This window comes from Cavia porcellus, unplaced genomic scaffold (genome assembly GCF_034190915.1).
Source record: "Cavia porcellus strain 051 isolate PalLab524CR breed Dunkin Hartley unplaced genomic scaffold, mCavPor4.1 scaffold_19, whole genome shotgun sequence".
Classification (NCBI taxonomy): Eukaryota; Metazoa; Chordata; class Mammalia; order Rodentia; family Caviidae; genus Cavia; species Cavia porcellus.
Genome location: NW_026947502.1, coordinates 66333766 through 66350985, shown reverse-complemented (window position 1 = coordinate 66350985; position 17220 = coordinate 66333766). Strand labels below are relative to the sequence as shown.

At 50.0% G+C, this 17220-nt stretch overlaps 1 protein-coding gene across 5 annotated transcripts in view; it reads right to left on the bottom strand.

Annotated features, from left to right (window-relative positions):
- The window catches only part of Wnt5b (Wnt family member 5B), a 120283-nt gene that overhangs the window by 8687 nt on the left and 94376 nt on the right, over nt 1-17220 (bottom strand). For 3 of the 5 annotated variants that reach the window (XM_063231321.1, XM_063231322.1, XM_003463749.5), the window contains exons 2-5: nt 14185-14321; nt 12415-12662; nt 6639-6931; nt 361-1723 (exon numbers count right to left, since the gene is read on the bottom strand). In XM_063231321.1, the coding sequence (XP_063087391.1) occupies nt 1265-1723; nt 6639-6931; nt 12415-12662; nt 14185-14264 (1080 nt within the window). In that variant the 5' untranslated portion in view covers nt 14265-14321 and the 3' untranslated portion in view covers nt 361-1264. Of the gene's footprint in view, nt 1-360; nt 1724-6638; nt 6932-12414; nt 12663-14184; nt 14322-15572; nt 15910-17220 lie in introns of those variants that run through there. The other 2 variants (XM_013145811.3, XM_063231320.1) reach the window with 2 other exon arrangements.

Here is a 17220-nt window from a genome sequence, read left to right as displayed (position 1 = left end):
TGAACTGTTCTCTGCAAGGCCTGTCTGCCATGCCGTCCTGCCTTGGAGCCAGCAGACTGTGGACTGAAACCTCTAGAAGCTGTGAGCTAAACGAAGCTGTTCTCCCTTAACTTGTGAATGTTGAGTATTTCGTCACAAACTTGTGAATGTTGAGTATTTCGCCACAGCAACAAGGAAAGTGACTAGACAGATGAGTGACACTAATCTTCTAAGAAAAGGCTCACCCTGGGCCAGGGTGCAGCACTTGCTTAGTATGCATGAGACCCTGAGCTTCACTGCCAATGCCAAAAATTAAATAAAATATCAAAGGATACTCATTAAAGATAATCATGCATCCAAATAAGGAGAGGGAGAGAAAACTGGGTGAAGGACTTTTAATATAGAGGGCAACTATACATCTCAACAGAGACAAAGAGAGCATGCCAGGCCCTCTGACCTGGCGACACGAGCGACAGCCTGTGGGGCCTCCCGTGACAGACAGAGCAGCAGCAGCAGCAGCAGCAGTTTCCTCTCCCTGTGTGGGAGGATAATACAATGTTCACACAGTCTGTGTTGTACCCAAGTTCCTGCAGCCCAGGCACAAGCACCAGCTCACACTTCTCCTCTCACAGCAAGTCAAATGATCCCCTCTCCTCCTGTGCAGGAGCAATGACCCACAGAAGGTTCTCGCTGGAAAGACAGGCCTGAGCATCACCCGGTTAGGGTGACATCAGGTCTCTCCGTTTCCTCATGCTGTGAAGGAGCTGTTCTGCAAATGTGCACCTGGATAACAGAGCAGGAAAGCGCTGGGCTCCTCACTGAACCAAGCTGTGTTGTGGGCCGGATCCCGAAGCATCAGGGTTAGCTGAAGTCCTCTGCCTTCCACAGGTCTCTTCGCCTTGTGGGTGGGGTCACAGGCAACCATCAACCCAGCAAAGCCTCCCGACTTCCAGGCACAATCATCTCCTCCATCCAACCACTGCCTCGCTCCTCAAGGCAGCGGTAGGCAGCCCGGAAGTGTTTCCACGTCCTCCATTCTGAGAGTCCTCCCAGAGGGCGGAAAAGAAAGCCCTTCTCCCTCCCACTGGAGTGTAGGACCAGCAAAGCCCAGTCCTCCAAGGTTGCCAAGTTCTCTTAAATAAGGTTTCCTTTCCATTTTCCTCTCTTGATTTTTTATCACCTAGCCATTTATTTATACAAATATAAAATATATTTATATAGATTTATATAATATAGACTCTCGTGAGGCAGCGTGAAGGACGGGTCGGAGCAGCAGAGCCTCCCGCTATTTACAGATGTACTGGTCGACGACCTCGGTGCACTTTTTGCACCTGACGAAGCAGCACCAGTGGAAGCGGCAGTGGCAGCGCTCCACCTGGATGCTCTTGAACTGGTCATAGCCGCGGCCACAGCACATGAGCTCGCAGCCGTCCATGCCCTCCGAGGTCTTGTTGCAGAGGCGGCCCTGGGTGCCCAGGGAACCCGTGGTCTCGTTGCGCAGGCAGTAGTCGGGGCTGGGGTCCACGTAGACCAGGTCCTCTGGGGTGGGCGGGTTGAAGCGGCTGTTGACCAGCTCCAGCTTCCCCTTTCGGGTGACCCGCATGGCGGCCGCGCTGTCGTATTTCTCCTTCAGTTGGTCCCCCACTTTGCGGAATTCAGCCAGTTGGAGCCAGCAGGTCTTAAGGCTGCAGGACCCTGAGACACCATGGCATTTGCAGGCCACATCTGCCATCTTATACACAGCCTGAGGGGAGAAGGAGGAAGGAAATAAGAAGGAGACTCCTGATGGATAAGGCCAGGGAGTGGCCACGGCAGCCACAGCCACGTACACACAAGGGCTCACAGCGGAGGTGGACGGGTCTTCAAATACACAAATAGGCTCCTTCTCTACAGAGAGCAGACCCTGCACTGCTCAGGACGAAAGCAAACAAGGAGCCATGCACAAGACAAGGCGAGGCCATGCAAGGAGGTCTTGCAGGGATGGGGCTCAGGGCACTGCCACTCGGCCAAATCATCTCATAGTTCATGAAATATATTACAATATGTGTGCCATTTTTATAACCTAGGAAAAATGTTCCCTTTTTTCTTTTGTGGCTCCAGGGATCAAACTTAGGGCCTTGTCCATGCTAGGCAAGTGCCCTAGCACTGACCTAAGTCCCCAGCCCTCCCACTTCCTCCCTTCCTCTGTGCCTTCCTCTGTCCCTCCCTCCCTTCCTCCCTTCCTTCCTTTCTTCCTTTCTTCTTTCCTTCCTTCCTTCTCCCTTCCTTCCTTTCTTCTTTCCAGTGGGTCTTGCCATTTGCCCTGGGTGGCCCTAAACACCAGGGATCAAGTGATCCTCCATCTCGGCCTCCTGAGTACTAAGACTACAGGTAAGCATTACCACGTCCAGATCAGAATTTCCAATACGACCAAAGTCTCAAACAAGTAAGTATAATCCAGGAAAATGTGTGTCCAGCATTTCTATAACATGAGGCACAAGTCAGAAAAGAAACAATCCAGGTGCTTCCAAAACTGTAACAAAAACAGACAAACAAACACACACACACCACCTGTGTGGTCCTGGTTAGCCAAAAGCCGCCCCAGATCCTACCAAATCCTCTGAGTATCCACGGTTCCCTGTCCTGCGCTGTCATGTGGTAAATGACTCCATAGTCATCAGGAACCTCCAGAGGGCTGTCATGTCTGCATGACCACTTTCTAACCCCAGCATCCCAAGATGCAGCCCTTACAGAAGCTGTGCAGGTGGAGGAAAAGGACCCAAGTCAAAGAGGCGCAGGTCGGGGGGCCTGCTTTTAGGGGTGATTCATTTGAAAACAAATCTGCCTGCAAGTTACTGAACCTCAACAATGAGGAGTGGTTTGAACTTGAGTTTACCCAAATTGAAATGTAAAAGCAGGAGCAGGCCAGAAAGCTGCTTCCAAAGTGCTTTTCAAGGAAAGCACAGTGATGGGCGTGCCCACCAGTGCTGGCAGCGGGCCGGGAGGTACAGATGGCAGGATTAAAAAGGCCTGTCTGCCTCCGAAGGCTTTCCTGTGTCACAGCGATTGTCAGTGATTGAGTCAGGACTCATTTTTCAAGGGTTTCTCTTAGATTTCTTTTCAAGAGTTCCCAGATTGTGTCTTTATTCAGTGCTAAGACAGGCCATGGCAGGTGCAAAAAATAGTATAAATAGTATAACCACCATCAGCTCGTAAGAGTCTTGTCAAAAGTCTTGTTTTTTTCCCCCCGTAGGAAGTTATTCCCATTAATTTATGGCTGAGAGACCAAAACTCAGGAGTGTCAGTAACTGTGCAGGGCCACTGGGGAGGGAGCTAGGATGCGATCATGTCTGCATTCTGATCTCAGGATGTCAAGGTGGCTCGGAGGAGAGAAGGGAGGAAATCTCCTCCCCACGGTTAGCAACGCTGGTACTGGGCCTGGCAGCTGCAGGCCCACGACACAAGGGAACTGACACCCCATCGCAACAGGCACTTCAAAGACAAGGCCAGCAATTATCTTTCGGGTCCAAATGCCCCAGCTCTGAGCCGCAGCCTGACATTGCTCTGGAAATGGTCCTTGGTTTAAAGCAGAGTGGCAGACATTTGGTGTTGCAGAGAGGAGGAAGCTAAGGGTCTAAATGTGTGTACCCGATCACTGAACAACGAGGGGAATAGAATAGCACCTCCACTGGGAATAAACATTCAAGGAGATTTGGGGAAAGAGCCAAATCAAAGCCAGATTCCACTGGGTTAAGCACAGGGATTTCAGTAAAGCAAATCCCAGGCAAAGAACATCACTACCTTTTGCTATTTGGACATTAACCCATCCTTCTCCTATGAAGACATTGTGGAGATCATCATATTTGAATTTCTCTGTAGCTGATATTGATCAACCATGATCATATCTATATATAACTTACATAGGTATTGGTCATGTAAGATCCTTTTGTAAGAGAAGGTGGAGGTGACAATTTTAATTTTTGACACTTACGATGGTTCAAAAAATAATAAAATGTGTGACTAGGACTGTAGTCAGTAGTAGAGGGTTTGCCAAGCAATGTGAGTTCCCCATCCTCAGCACTGAAAGGCAAAACTTAAAAAAAGTTTCAATCAAAAAAAATGTTTTAATCCTCCATTTTCTCCTGGCGATATCCTAAGTGACAAGCTTGCTATCTGACAGGAATGTCACAAGGATTAGGCACAACGCTTTCATCTGGAAAATGTTTAGAATCCTTGGGGAACCAGGCAATACCACCCTGTGAGCCTTTGCCATCAGTGTGGAAGAGGGATCCACCAGAGCACTTAAAAGGCCGAGAGAAACTTCTGATAAAGCGTGCCTGGGATTTACTCTATGGCCACAATGTCAGATCCCAGACAGCCAGCTTTTTGGTTTTTTGCAAAAATCTGGTCATAAATCACTCATCCAGATTATTTTCAATACCTGCCACCGCCACCCCTCAGGCCTCCCCAGAGAACTTTCTGTGTAGGTGTGAGGTGGAAAGTGAATGTGGTTGGCCCCAGATGGTGACTGATGGCTGGGGTCTGTTCCTTGGAGAGGGATAAGAATTCGAAATGTGGAACAGACAGAGGCAGAGGGAGCGATAAAGGACTTCAGCAGAGGTGTGGAGATGGGGTGGGGGTGGGGGCCTGGGGACAGACAGAGGAAGCCAGAGAAGTGTGTAAGTGAAACGCAGGCAGATGGAAGGGAAGACTCTAGATAAGGGCCCAGGACAAACAACACAGTTAAAGGCAATAAAGTGAGGAGCGACAGAAGTCGGTCAAGACCATGAGGCGAAGGGAAGAGTCAGTGTCCCTGTTCTCTCCCCAGGGCCCACAGCTTGCAGGAAAGAGCCTCCTCCGAGCCTCAGGGGCCAGATGGGGACTTCTCTGTACAGTCGTGTATCCTTCCACGGAAAGCACACAAGGCAGTGTTGCAAAGGAATGCAGGTGGCCACCCCTGTCCTCAAGAGAAAAGCAGAGTGAGAGATGCCTGCTGAAAAGTATAAAGTGCTCCATTGACGGTCAGAGGAAAGAAGGCCGCGGGGGACTGGGAAAGATGTCGAGCACCAGGTGCCATCTGAGCTGGGACCTTAAGGCAGAACTCTGCTGTGCTGCGCAGGCTGGTCTCAAACTCCTAGACCAAAGCACCTCCTCCCTGGACCTCTGGGGTAGCTGGGGCTACAGGTCCCCACCACCACGCCCAGCAGCCAGGATCTTGAAAACGCGTAAGTGGGCACTCAGGAGACAAAGAGCTCTTACTCCTTCTCCCGATTCTTTCTGCTCCTCGAGCTGGACACCAGATGAACTGTCCCACAGAGGAGATCTGTGGAGACGGCAGCCCAGAGGGCCAGGATGAGGTCAGCCAGCTATTTTCAGGCTGCCTGTTCCATAGGTAACTATGGAACTGCAGATCAGAGGTACCACCAGAACTCCTGCTGTCGCCAAAGATCCCCCCCCACACACACACACACAGCCAGCTCTGACCAAACAAAACAGCTTCTGAATGCAGGATGCAGAGCCCAGAGCCTTGGTACCGAACCACATCTCCAGGTGCCCTCTTAATTATTTTTTAAATTTGGAGACAGGGTTCTGCTAAATTGCCTAGGCTGCGCTCAAAATTTTGATCCTCTTGCCTCAGCAGAGTTCTGGGATTACAGGTGTGCACCGCCATACCAGCTGCAAATGGCCAGTTCTGGTTTCTGTTTGCGGGAACTCACACTGCACAGGACGCTATGTGTACCAAGTCCCACCAAGCCAATACCACAAGATGCTGATTCACAAAAGGCATAAGACATTTTAAAAAAATATATCTGTATCTATATCCTATAACTGAGTTACTAGAGAAACAACATAACCCTTCTGATTTTCCCAAGAAACGCTGTTCTATTTTTAGTTTGATTTTGGTCTCACTACAGCCTGGGTCCCAGAACCAGGTACCACGACGCAGCCTCAAGTGGGCACCACACTCCACAGAAGAAGGCTGTGGCATTTCCTGAGAGGCCCTTTACCTTAGCTCAGACCCTGGAGCAGTGTCCCCACTTCCTGTCGACCCGGGCTACAATGGGGGAGGGGACAGCATGTCCTGTGGGCAGCCTCCGGCTTCCTGGGCGCCGGGCAGACTACTGTGGGGCAGACCGTGCTCAGAGAGGGTTCTCTTGAGCAAGCTGCAGGCAGGAAAAGGACCTGCTTTCTGGCATGTCACCAGGGGACTTTGCATACACACAGAACTGAGCTCCCCGCAAACCTGTGTTTTAACTTCTACTGAAACCATCTTGGAAGACAGTCACCTCTTCTGTGAAACTGGTGAGACATTGCTCAAGCCTTAAAAAGGCGTGGGACTTTTTTGGTTTTTGGTTTTTTTTTTACACCTCTACTCCTTTAGACGCCTAGCATAAAAGTGTGTTTGCTATTAGCACTCAAATGTGCTTTTTGACTAGGGTTCTGGTTATACACAACAGCAGCTCTAAAAAGTCAGCTCGGGGTTTACCTGAGCCTTTAACAAATCATAAATTCTGCACCAGACCTGACAGTCTGAACTTCTTATGTGTTCTTATTAGAAAGGACGGTGAGTCAAGACGAGAACTCTACAGTACTTTGTGTGTCCGGAGGGATGGATGTCCTGCAATCATCAAAAGGTGACAGCTGAGAGCGGGCTGAGATTGCCCAGGCCTGCACCTTACCCTTCGCCCCGCTTCGTTGTTCTGCAGGTTCATGAGCACACGGCCCTGCTCCTCCGACCCCTTGGCATAGTTCTTCTCCCGCTCCCGGGCATCCACAAACTCCTTGGCAAAGCGGTAGCCGTACTCCACATTGTCCCCACAGCCGCCCCACAGCCAGTCCCGGGGCAGGTCCTTGGGCCGTGCTGTCCGGCTGCACCCACACGTGGAGAGCTCACCCTCGCGGCAAGCCCGGCTGATGGCATTGACCACGCCTGCAGCGCTCACAGCATAGGTGAAAGCAGTCTCACGGCTGCCTGCAAGACAGAGAGGAAAGGCGTGGTGAGGGAGGTCACCCTGCTCTGCCCAACAGCCCCGGGCTGGGAACCAGCAGCAAGAGGAGCCCTTCTCTCTGCATGGCTGAATAAATTTCCCTTTAAAGTGTGTGGCAGCTACTCCTTCTCCCCCTGGCCCTACCGAACACACAGGTGGTGGCCCAGGTCTGCCCTACCAAACCACAGAGCTGGAGGGTCCATCCAGCTGGTCCACGTTCTAATGCAATGCAGATCTGGAGGAGGAGACCTAATGGAGGGGCAGCGGGTATCCAGAAATTCATGGACCAGGCAAGACTAACAGAATGCAACAGTAGGAGTCTGTGCCCTAATGGAGCTCCTCCCTCCTTGATGCGATGCTCCTCCCCACGAGCTGTCTGTCCATCTGTCTTTATCCAGTTCGGCTGCGGCAGAGGCCGGGAATAGGAAGCAAACTAAAACTGCAATGTCCAGAACAATGCAAGCTGTCGCCCTCTCTCTGACATGGGAACACAACTCCTGCCAACTCGAAGAGTACCAGGAACCATGTCCCCGATGATACCTACTCCTTCAGACACTCAGTATGGTCCTCTCAATATCCAGATCATTTTCCTGTAGGAAATTCCAACTATGTTTCTTTTTGTTGTGTAGTAAGCCACTTAAATCCTCATAAGATGTTTTACTTCAATGAATGTCCATTAAAAATAAGCGCAGCCTCCAGGGAAATGTCAAGGTCAAAATGAGATACCATTTCACATTCACTAGGATGGCCATGCTCAAAAGCCAGCTCGTAACAAGGCAGGAAGGATATGGGTCTCCCCTACATTTCTGAGGGACCGTGAAATGGTGCTGCCACTCTGGAAAACCTCAAAGATTAAACACAGAGTTACCATGTGACTCAGCAGCTCCACTCCAAAGTATCATACGCCCAAGGGAAATGAGAGCACACGTCCACACGAAAACTTCCACATGAATGCTCGTTACAAAATCATTTATGAAGCCAAAAAGGAGCTGGGTATGGGGGTACAAAGTGTGGTCAGCACTTGCTAGGCTGAGGCAACAAGATAACAGTGAGCCTGCACTACATAGCAAAACTCTGTCTTAAAAACCAAAACAGGCAAAAAGTAGAAACAACCTAATTGTTCATCAGCAGATGAATGGTGATTTTAAAAAAAATATGGCATCATCCATACAGTGGAAGCTTATCTAGCCATAAAAGGGATAAAGCACTGGTATATGCTATTATATACACAAACTTTTTAATCATTATGCTAAGTGTAAGAAACAGTTGCCAAAGGCCACATATTATATAATCCTCTTTATTTAATTTTTGAAGTTAGGAGTATTTTTGTTGGAAATAAGAATACCTCCTAGGTTTTCAGGAGGGGTCCTGAGAAGGAGTCCCTATTTATTGTTTTTTTAAGACAGTGTCTCACTATGTCGTTCAGGATGGTCTTGAACTACTACGTAGACCAGGCTGGCCTCAAAACTCATGGTGATACTCCTGCCTCAGCCTCCTGAGTGCCGGGATCATAAGTATGCAACACCAAATCCAGCTATCATGATTCAATTTATATGAAATGTTCAGATTGGGAAAATTCAGGGAGGCCAGTTAGGAATAAAGTACTGGTACATGCTATAACATTTGTGAACTTTTTAATCATTATGCTAAGTGTAAGAAATAGTTGCCAAAGGTTGCCTAGGACAGGGAGGCATGAGAGGATAGAGAGTAACAGTTAAGGGGTATGTACTTTTTAATGGAGTAATGAGAATATTCTAGAACTAGTGGTGATAGCTGCATACCTTGTTCATATATTACAAACTATTGAACTGCATATTTTAAAATGGTGAATTATGAGATGTGAATTATATCTTTATAAAGCTGTGATAAGAAACAATAATACTCTTGTGGATTCTGGTATGGAGGGAAGCAAGTGGTTCTTTGCAGTAGACAGATCCAGTCTGGGAGCTGGGGATTTAGCTCAGCGGCATAAGTACCTGCCTTGCAAGCAGGCGGTCATGAGTTCAATCCCGGGTACCGATAAAAAGAAAAGAAAAAAAAAAAAAAAGACACATCCAATCTGATCTCAGATGGACCCAGGAGAACCTCCTGCTTTCTCCCCTTCCTGCTCAGCAAACGGCGCACAGCCCTGTGGAGGGAGGAGCAGCACAGGGCGCTGGCCTGGAGCGATCTCCACTGTGCCCTCCTTCTTCATCACCTCTGCACCACATGGAGACATCTGCAGCCAGACCACACTGGGTGGGCCAGTATTTCTCAGGTAAGCAGGGGTCAGCTTTGGTCAGCTGTGGAACATCTGTTTTACCTAGAAAAACCCAAACAACGGCAGGCAGTTCCACTCCCAACTCGGCCTTCGGAACTGAGCTCTGAGCCAGTGTGGCGCAGAGCCAGAGTCCAGGGGTCTGGTCTAGGCGCGAGCTGGACTGTGCCTGTGAGCACCCGGATGGCAAGCCAGTCAAAGGGGCGTGAGGGAAGCTGGGCCTTACTTGAGGACTTCATTCCTGAGAAGTGTTTTGTTTTGTTTTGCTTTCTCTGAGCAGTTTTCTGAAAAGGTACCTCAACCCCCTGCCATGGCACCCTAGAAGAGGAAGTTGCATTTGAAGCTAGAGCCTAGAGCTCCCGTTCCTCCACAGGGGACACTCACTTCACAGCACACCTCAGAGAAGTAGCTGGGCTTTCAAAGCAACCCATTCCCCCCCCCCTTTTTTTTCCTTTCAGTAATGGGGATTGAACTCAGAGCCTTAACCAAGCATGGTGGCACACTCCTGTAACCCCAGCACTCAGGGAGGCTGAGGCAGGAGGATCAAAAGTTTGAGCCCAGCCTCCTTGGCAACTTAGTGACTTAGTGAGACCTTGTCTCAAAATTAAAAAAAAAAAAAAAAAAAAAAAATCACAAAGGAGACCCGACTTAGTTCTAAGAACCTGGTTCAAGTCCTAGTAGAAGGAAAAATCTGACACAGGGTCTTACTAAATTGCTCAGGCTGGACTTGAATATACAATCTGACTGCCCAATCATTCCACCTTTTAAAACCGACTCTAATCACCAGAATGTTTTTTCTTGTAATAACCCAAAATATGTCTCCCTCTCCCTACAACTTCTGCCTGCTGCAGCAACATTATCAACTCCCTTTTCTACTTGACAGCTCTTCAGTGTCTGGAAACAGGTAACACGCCTTTATGTGTTCCTCTTCCCAGCTACCTATGTCTGACTTCCACCGTTCTTTAGCAAACACACCGTTCAGAGTGGGGTGAGCGGTCTCAGAATCACTCTGCAGCTGAACACCATATGCCAGGCGCTGCGTCCTGACAACTCCAGCCTCTCCAAAGGTTTGGGATTTACATACGTCCTCAGATGCACTGGCTGTCACTTGCAGTCACTCTCTGCCTCGGCCCATCAGAGGGGGTACTGTAAGACACTTGCAGGCAGCACTGCTTCCCCCGGAGAGCATCTGGTCAGCCTGGTAAATGGAGGCCATAAGAGCCAGCCTCAAAGAAAGCGTTACCTGGGCTTCAGGAAGGATAGGCAGTGTAGGGCGTTTAGCTACAATGAAACTCAAACCATCTCAAAGATAAAAGGCTGATAAACCAGCAGCAGTGGAGCTACTGCACAGACATCATCCTTGCCAGGGAGACGCAGGAAAATACTACACCCTCTCACTTCCACAACTGCCCAGGGTGCCTCCCGAGGCCAGGGGAGGTCCTCACCCACGCGCCTCCAAGCTGCTCTGCTGCCCCTGGCGTGCACTTCTGCAGAAGTGTCATAGAAGTCCCAGGGAAGACTGGGACTTCTTACCAAGTGCTACCCCAGGCCCTGGAGGAAAGGTCAGTTTAGGAGCATGGTAGGTACTGGGAACCTTCCATGCCAGAAGCTACAAAAAGGGGGAAATTAGGCAAACGCAGGATTGCAGTTTGTAACAGAATAAGGTAGAGTGAGATGTCACTGCTTCCATTGGGAGTCCCACTCTGCAAATCTGTACCACTAGAGCATTTACCACTGCCATCCTTTTTCCCCAAAAGTAAAGCCTCACTTTCTATGCTTCGGTGGAACAAAATAACACATGGGAAAGATCCAGCCAATGCCAGGATCCCTTGAAATGATCAGAGGATGTCTCTGCATCCGGGTCACCCTGGTGTCCTCACTGCAAACACAAGACAAGGACACTGCTGAGACTTTCACCAGGAAAAAGCGATAAATACCTGGCAAATAAATTATTAGTAATTCCACTGAATCCCCAAGCCCACTCCTCTGGGAAAGTGTTGCTCCTAAATCTGTCCCAAGATCACATGAACATTCCTGTTTTGTTTTGCTCTTGTTTGTTTTTGAGACCAAATCTTGCTCCATGGTTCAGGCTCGCCTACTACGTAGCCCAGGCTGGCCTCAAACTCCATGTGATCCTCCTGCCTCGGCCTCCCTGAGTGCTAGGATTACAGATCTGTGCCACAGGCCAGGCAGGGAAAAGACATCTGCAGTAAGTGGTAGGGGCCTTCTAAGCATCCCTCTTAATAGAGGGTTTCAAGATCGCTAGCTCACCGGGCTAGCTCTCAAACCCTTGTGGTACTGGAATCCTTCATGAGGAAGTGCCAGCCCCAGGTAACTCCAAAATGAGCTTTCTGATGGGAAAATGTCTTTTGGGTGAATGAATGTAAGAGGGGGAATACTGTCCTTTAACATCTCCCTTTTTATGGCCCTGGGAATAAGACCCAGAATAGGGCCGGATCTCTCGATTTCTTGCCAGGGAGGGGCGGATTGCATTTCAAAAGGACCTGAAACAATCAGCCCTCAGCTCACACCTCCATCTAAACAACAGGGCAGCCAAAGCATTCTAGACCAGCAGTGGGAGTGGGGAAGGCATAGGAATCTGGGGATTCCGTGGCCCTCTCATCTAGCCACTCTTTAGTGTGCTCCCCAGTCCCCCACCCCCCACCACACTCACCCCTTTTAAAGGAAAACATCTGCACTGGATCTGGCTCAGGGTAATGACAGCTATCATTAATTTGGCCCCAAATTTCTATCTCTCTATCAAAGGCCCAAGCGGAAGAGGCAAAAATCCTACAAACATTCAGGGTTGCAGATTTGGGTTAACTAGGATTCAAAAACACCAACAAACTCTGCACTGGGAGACAAAGGGAGCAGGGATGGGTGGGTCTCCTAATCCTCTCTAACTTGACTCAGAGGGCCCTTCCCTCCCGGTCCATCCCTCGCAGTGTGAGTCACAAGCTGCCTGCTTCGGGGTGAAGCTGGAAAGCAGGGGCCACAGGGACTTGAACCAGTCTGGTTATGAGTGCATTTTCCAGGCTGCTGCTTCTCTGAGTACCTCCCTCCTCCTTTGTGCACGCTGCTTCCAAGCCTAGACAGAACCCAGCGAGGCTCCCTTTCGGGCTCTCAGCGTGCCAGTCTCAGGGGCCTCAAGTGGACCATGGTGAGAGGAGGGCAGATCCCACAGCCGGGCCTTATCCCAGTGCCTCTTACCTATCTGCATGACTCTGCCAAAGACAGACGTGTTGTTCACGGTGCTGCAGTTCCACCGCCTGTGCCGGAATTGGTGCTGGCACTCCCTGATGCCCGTCTTGGCGCCCTCCGCAATGTAGACCATGTGTTCTTGGTACAGTTGGCACAGCTTTCTCTGGCCAGGGGAGAGCCCAGGCAGCTGACTGCACACGGGCTGAGCTCCAATGATAAACATCTCGGGTCTCTGCACTGGGTTCATAGCCAATGACCTGCAACACAACACAGAAAGGCGGAAAAGGCCATGAAGTGAACACACCGTGTGCAGCGTTAGGTCATTCCTCAACTAACCATCGACTGCTTTCTGGGTAGAGGGCCGTGGACGAATGACCGAGGACCTGGAAGGAAATTAAATACAACAAAGTGTGGGCCTTGAAAGGACACAGAGGGAAACCAAGGCGTGAACATAAATGATGCGTGAGACACCAAATGCCTGGATCCATGTGACTAGCCAGGAAAAGAGGTTTAGAAGACAGCTGAATTGTGAGCTGGTCTTAAAGGATGAGCGGCAGGGGAGAAGGAGACGGGGTGGGTGGGGGGACTGGGCATTTGAGGCAGAGGCAGAAAGAGCCAAATGTCCACGTGCCTTGCTCCAGGAGTAGCTGATTACTTCCGTTAAGCCCAAGTCCAGCTTCCATGATGCAAAGAGCAATCAGTTCCCTTCAGTGGAACTTCCCTTAGGCCAGCGCCACAGTATTTTCTGAATGCTTTCACTTCCTATCTCCCTCTGAACATCCCCTAAACTGCTGCTGATCATCAGTGGGGATACCTCTGCTCACCATCTAGACACACTTAAGGGTTAAGCTAGATGAGAAAGCTACAGATTTGCCATCTGAATAAAAAAGCAAGCAGGGCAAAGCCATGCAAACTAGGTGGTGATTATCTGCTGTTTTCAGGTTGATCCAGCAATGCCACTAGCCTTAAGAACACAGAAAGAGCTGTGCGGGCTGCTCCCAGCTACTTGGGAGGCTGAGGCTGGAAGACCTCAAATTTAAGGCTAGTTTGGGTAACTTAGTAAGAGCCTGTCTCAAAATAACGAAGTGAAGAAGGCTAGGGTTATAGCTCAGTGGCAGAATCCCTGGAGTTTGATCCTTACTAGCACAAAACAAAACACAGAAAGCAAGCCAGGCATGGTCCTGAAAATCCTTCATCTGGTCTTTAGGATGTTGTAACAGGAATTTTACTCTCTGCCTCTGTCAGGAAAATGAAAGAAAGAAGGAAGGAAGAGAGGGCAGGTGGAAGACAGGGAGGGAGACCAGTAATTTTCTGTAAGATACCATCTTGCTATGTTGCCCAGGCTGGACTCGGAACTCCTGAGCTCGCCTAAATCGCCTGCCTCGGTCTCCTGAGTAGTCTCTTGCTACAGCACTCCCTACCTTTACAGGTTTTCTTCTTCAGGGCAGGGGAGCAAACCCAGGACCTCATACAGGCTGTCAGCATTCTTACTGACCCAGTAACAATAAAAGGCTATTTCTAAGAATCATAGAGATGGGGAAAAATCCAGGGAAAAAAAAGGATTATAGACCGGATCAGAAGGAAAAATGACATGAATGGATAATTTATCCTCAGGGAGCCTTTACCTCTGGACATGTGAGAGAGCAGAAGATTTCTCCTGGTTTTCTTAGACGGGAAAGGCTCCTTCTCATTCCTACAGATCAAGCTATGATCCCCTTCTCCGCAGCCCCATTACCCAAGGAGCCTTGGGGTGCAGGTGGACAAGCCCCTCACACTCACCACCAGGAGTTGGCTTCCGTTAGCAGCTGGGCCCAGCTGGAGAGCAGAGCCACCATGAACAGCAACAGCAGACCGGGCATGGTCGGCCTCAGCCCACCCCAGTGCCCGGGGACTGGCAGCTTCCAAAGTGGGGCTCCCTAGAGACAGGAAGGAAGGGAGAGTCAGTGTGCAAACACAGACCCAGGAAGACAGGGAGAAGGCAGAGGTGGAGCTCTAGGATGGACCTGAAGTCAAGTCCCGTCGTCCCTCCCCAGTCTCAGCCCCTGACAACCTCCACCTCACTCACTCCTTTTTAGTGGTTCTCAGTATTGAACCCAGGGCCTTCACACTGATCTGCATTCCCCACACTTTATTATGAAAAAGGGTCTCTAAGTTGCTGAATTGCCAAGGTTGGCCTCCAACTTTTGATCCTCCTGCCTCAGCCTCCTAGAGTGCTGGAATTACAAGAATGCGCCACTAGGTCCAATTCCAACATCTACTGCCTCTAACTGCTTAGCTTTTGGGTCTCTCACTCCAAACTGTGGGAACATTACTCAGGACCTAATTTGAAAGGAAATGAGCTGAGAAATGGGGGGGGGGAGAAAGAAACAAAAACCAATTATTTCTAGAATAGAGCATGCTCCATGTGGCATTTAGGAAGCTGCCTCAACTGCTGCAGGGAACACTGGCCATTCTAGAACATCTAGAGAAATGAGGATCCTCCTTTACTCTGCATTTTTTAAATCTCTTACTTCAGTTCAGATATTTACTGATTGACCTCTTTTGTAGGGATTAAAAACTGATGAATTGAATTTACCTCCCCTAAAATTGAAGTCTTTCATCTCCATCTGTACCCTTCTCCCTCTGCATAGGCTTCCCAAATCCCCAAACTATTTTATTAAGGCCTAATGGCAGAGAGACACATGAGGACTTCTCACTTTCTCAAGACAACTTCTCCAAAAAATATAAAAGTCATACAGTGAACTGTGCACCCTCCATCCCAAAAGCTTTGGTGGCCAAGGCCATGCCTTCCCCTCCTCTGCACTCTGTGGTCTAACAGGGGCTGCAGGGAAGACCTCTTCTGAGGACACATCTTCCAAAAGCCATGACCTCTCATGCCACTGTAGCTCCCCGTATCTTTGCCTTGTGCTTTTTGCCTCTGCAGACATCCTCAAAGCACACCTTTGCTGGAGCCCTTGGAGAGAGGAAATATCCATGCTCAGGATCCTAGAATGAGCGACTAAAACCATGATCCCTTTAGTGCACCCCCATCTGTTTTCCCTTAGCTTCCCTGTGGGGCGGAACCCCACATCTCCAGAGTCTTCTTGCCAGGACCCCTCGGCACCTCCAACACTACACACACAGACGTAGTATGCCTGCTGCTCCACGCTGCCCCACCCCCTCCTCACCATGCGGGTCCTGTGGTTCTGGGTCTCCAGGCTCTCCAGGAGGGGGTGGCAGGTGCTTTGCGTCATCAGCCTATGAAATAATTTTGTCCTGGGGCCACCAAGAAAGGAAGGTGACTTGAACGGATCCAGGAGAGCTGAACACAATCTTTCCCCCACCCCCTTTAGGTTTTCCTCCGAGAGGTCTCAGCTGGGGCGGGGGCACCCACAGGCAGGTGTGTGGGGCCGGCAGGGTGCACATCAAAGCAGAGCCTTGCTCCTTCCCCTTTGTCATGCAGAGCCCGCTCGGAAATGATCCGCCTCTAGCGGGGCTGACCAGCAGTTCCCCACACCCTACTTTCCTAACAGACTTCTCCCGCCTCCTCTAAATGCCCCCTCCCCCTTCTCCTCAGCCCCCCATAAATCCCCACCTCATCCCTCAGGGCTGGAGGTTGTGAATGCACCGACTGGAACCGACCCGAGAGAGATGGAGCAGAGATAGGGCTGGCACCAGAAGCTAATGGCTTTATGGATGGGAGGCGACCAGGTCCAGGGTGGGGAGCACGAGAGAAAAGCTTCAAAGAGCTTCTTGTCCAAACATCCCCAACCCCACCTACCGGGATTACCCCCCCCCTCCCCGCCTTTCTGACCTTCTTCTCTCCTCCCCCCAGCCTCGAGCGCATCCCCACCACCGAGCCGCCTCCAAGCCAGGCTCTCCATCCAACATCTATCCTCACACATTCCTGCCATCAGATAGCTGCTTCTTCCAGCTAGTGACACGTCCAATCCCTGAGGTTTCCCTCACACCAGGTCTGTCACCTCTGTCACCCCATTCCAACAGGTTCTAGTCAAACTTTTCTGGCCCTCAAATCCTACATTCAACAGAGGCCGTATTAAAGGCCTCCTTTTACTGAGCCACGGACCGGCCAGTGCCTGCTAACAGTCCCTGCCTGTGGCTTTAATAGCCCCAATGACAGGCCAGCCAGCTAGACCTCCCAAAAGCTGCAAATCCCACCCATCCATGCCTTACAAACACACAGACAGGAATACCTCTGTCAGCTGTTCCCACCACCCTGTGGCTTTATTGAACTGCCTGTTAAAAATTGTATTTCTGAAAATTACAATGGGGGGGGGTGGCTAACAGAGGTGATGGTTGTTTGCTGTTCCAAATGTGTGGTACCTGAGGTTGAGCACACAAACCCTCAGAACCCTCAGGCTCCCTCTGTCCTGCTCCTAGAATGGTCCTAGAAGTAAAGCAGGGCAGCTGTTTGCCCCTCTTGCATTCTCTGTTGAAGTGATGACTGGTTTCTTTGGCATGGGCAGAAGGCAGATGTCTTGCCTCAAGAAGAAGATGCATGGGGACAATTGGGACTTAAGAAGCAGGATATGTGGAAAGTCTGGTGTGGGGTTCACTGCTGAGATTTGTAGGCACAACCTCTTCAGTTCAACAGGAAGGAGTTAGCAAATATCCCAAAAGAAAGGAGGACCAGTTTCTTCTGGTGCCTCTGTCATAACTGGGTTCCCTCCCACTTGCCCCTTCTGAGGCAGCCCGTCATTTCAAACACACCAAACTTAGTACTGAGTATGCGAAGCTCAGGGCTTTATTTTGCAGGGAGGGAGGAGAGTCCTGGAAGTTGAACCCAGGCTCACACAAGCTCCAGCATGAAGCTTC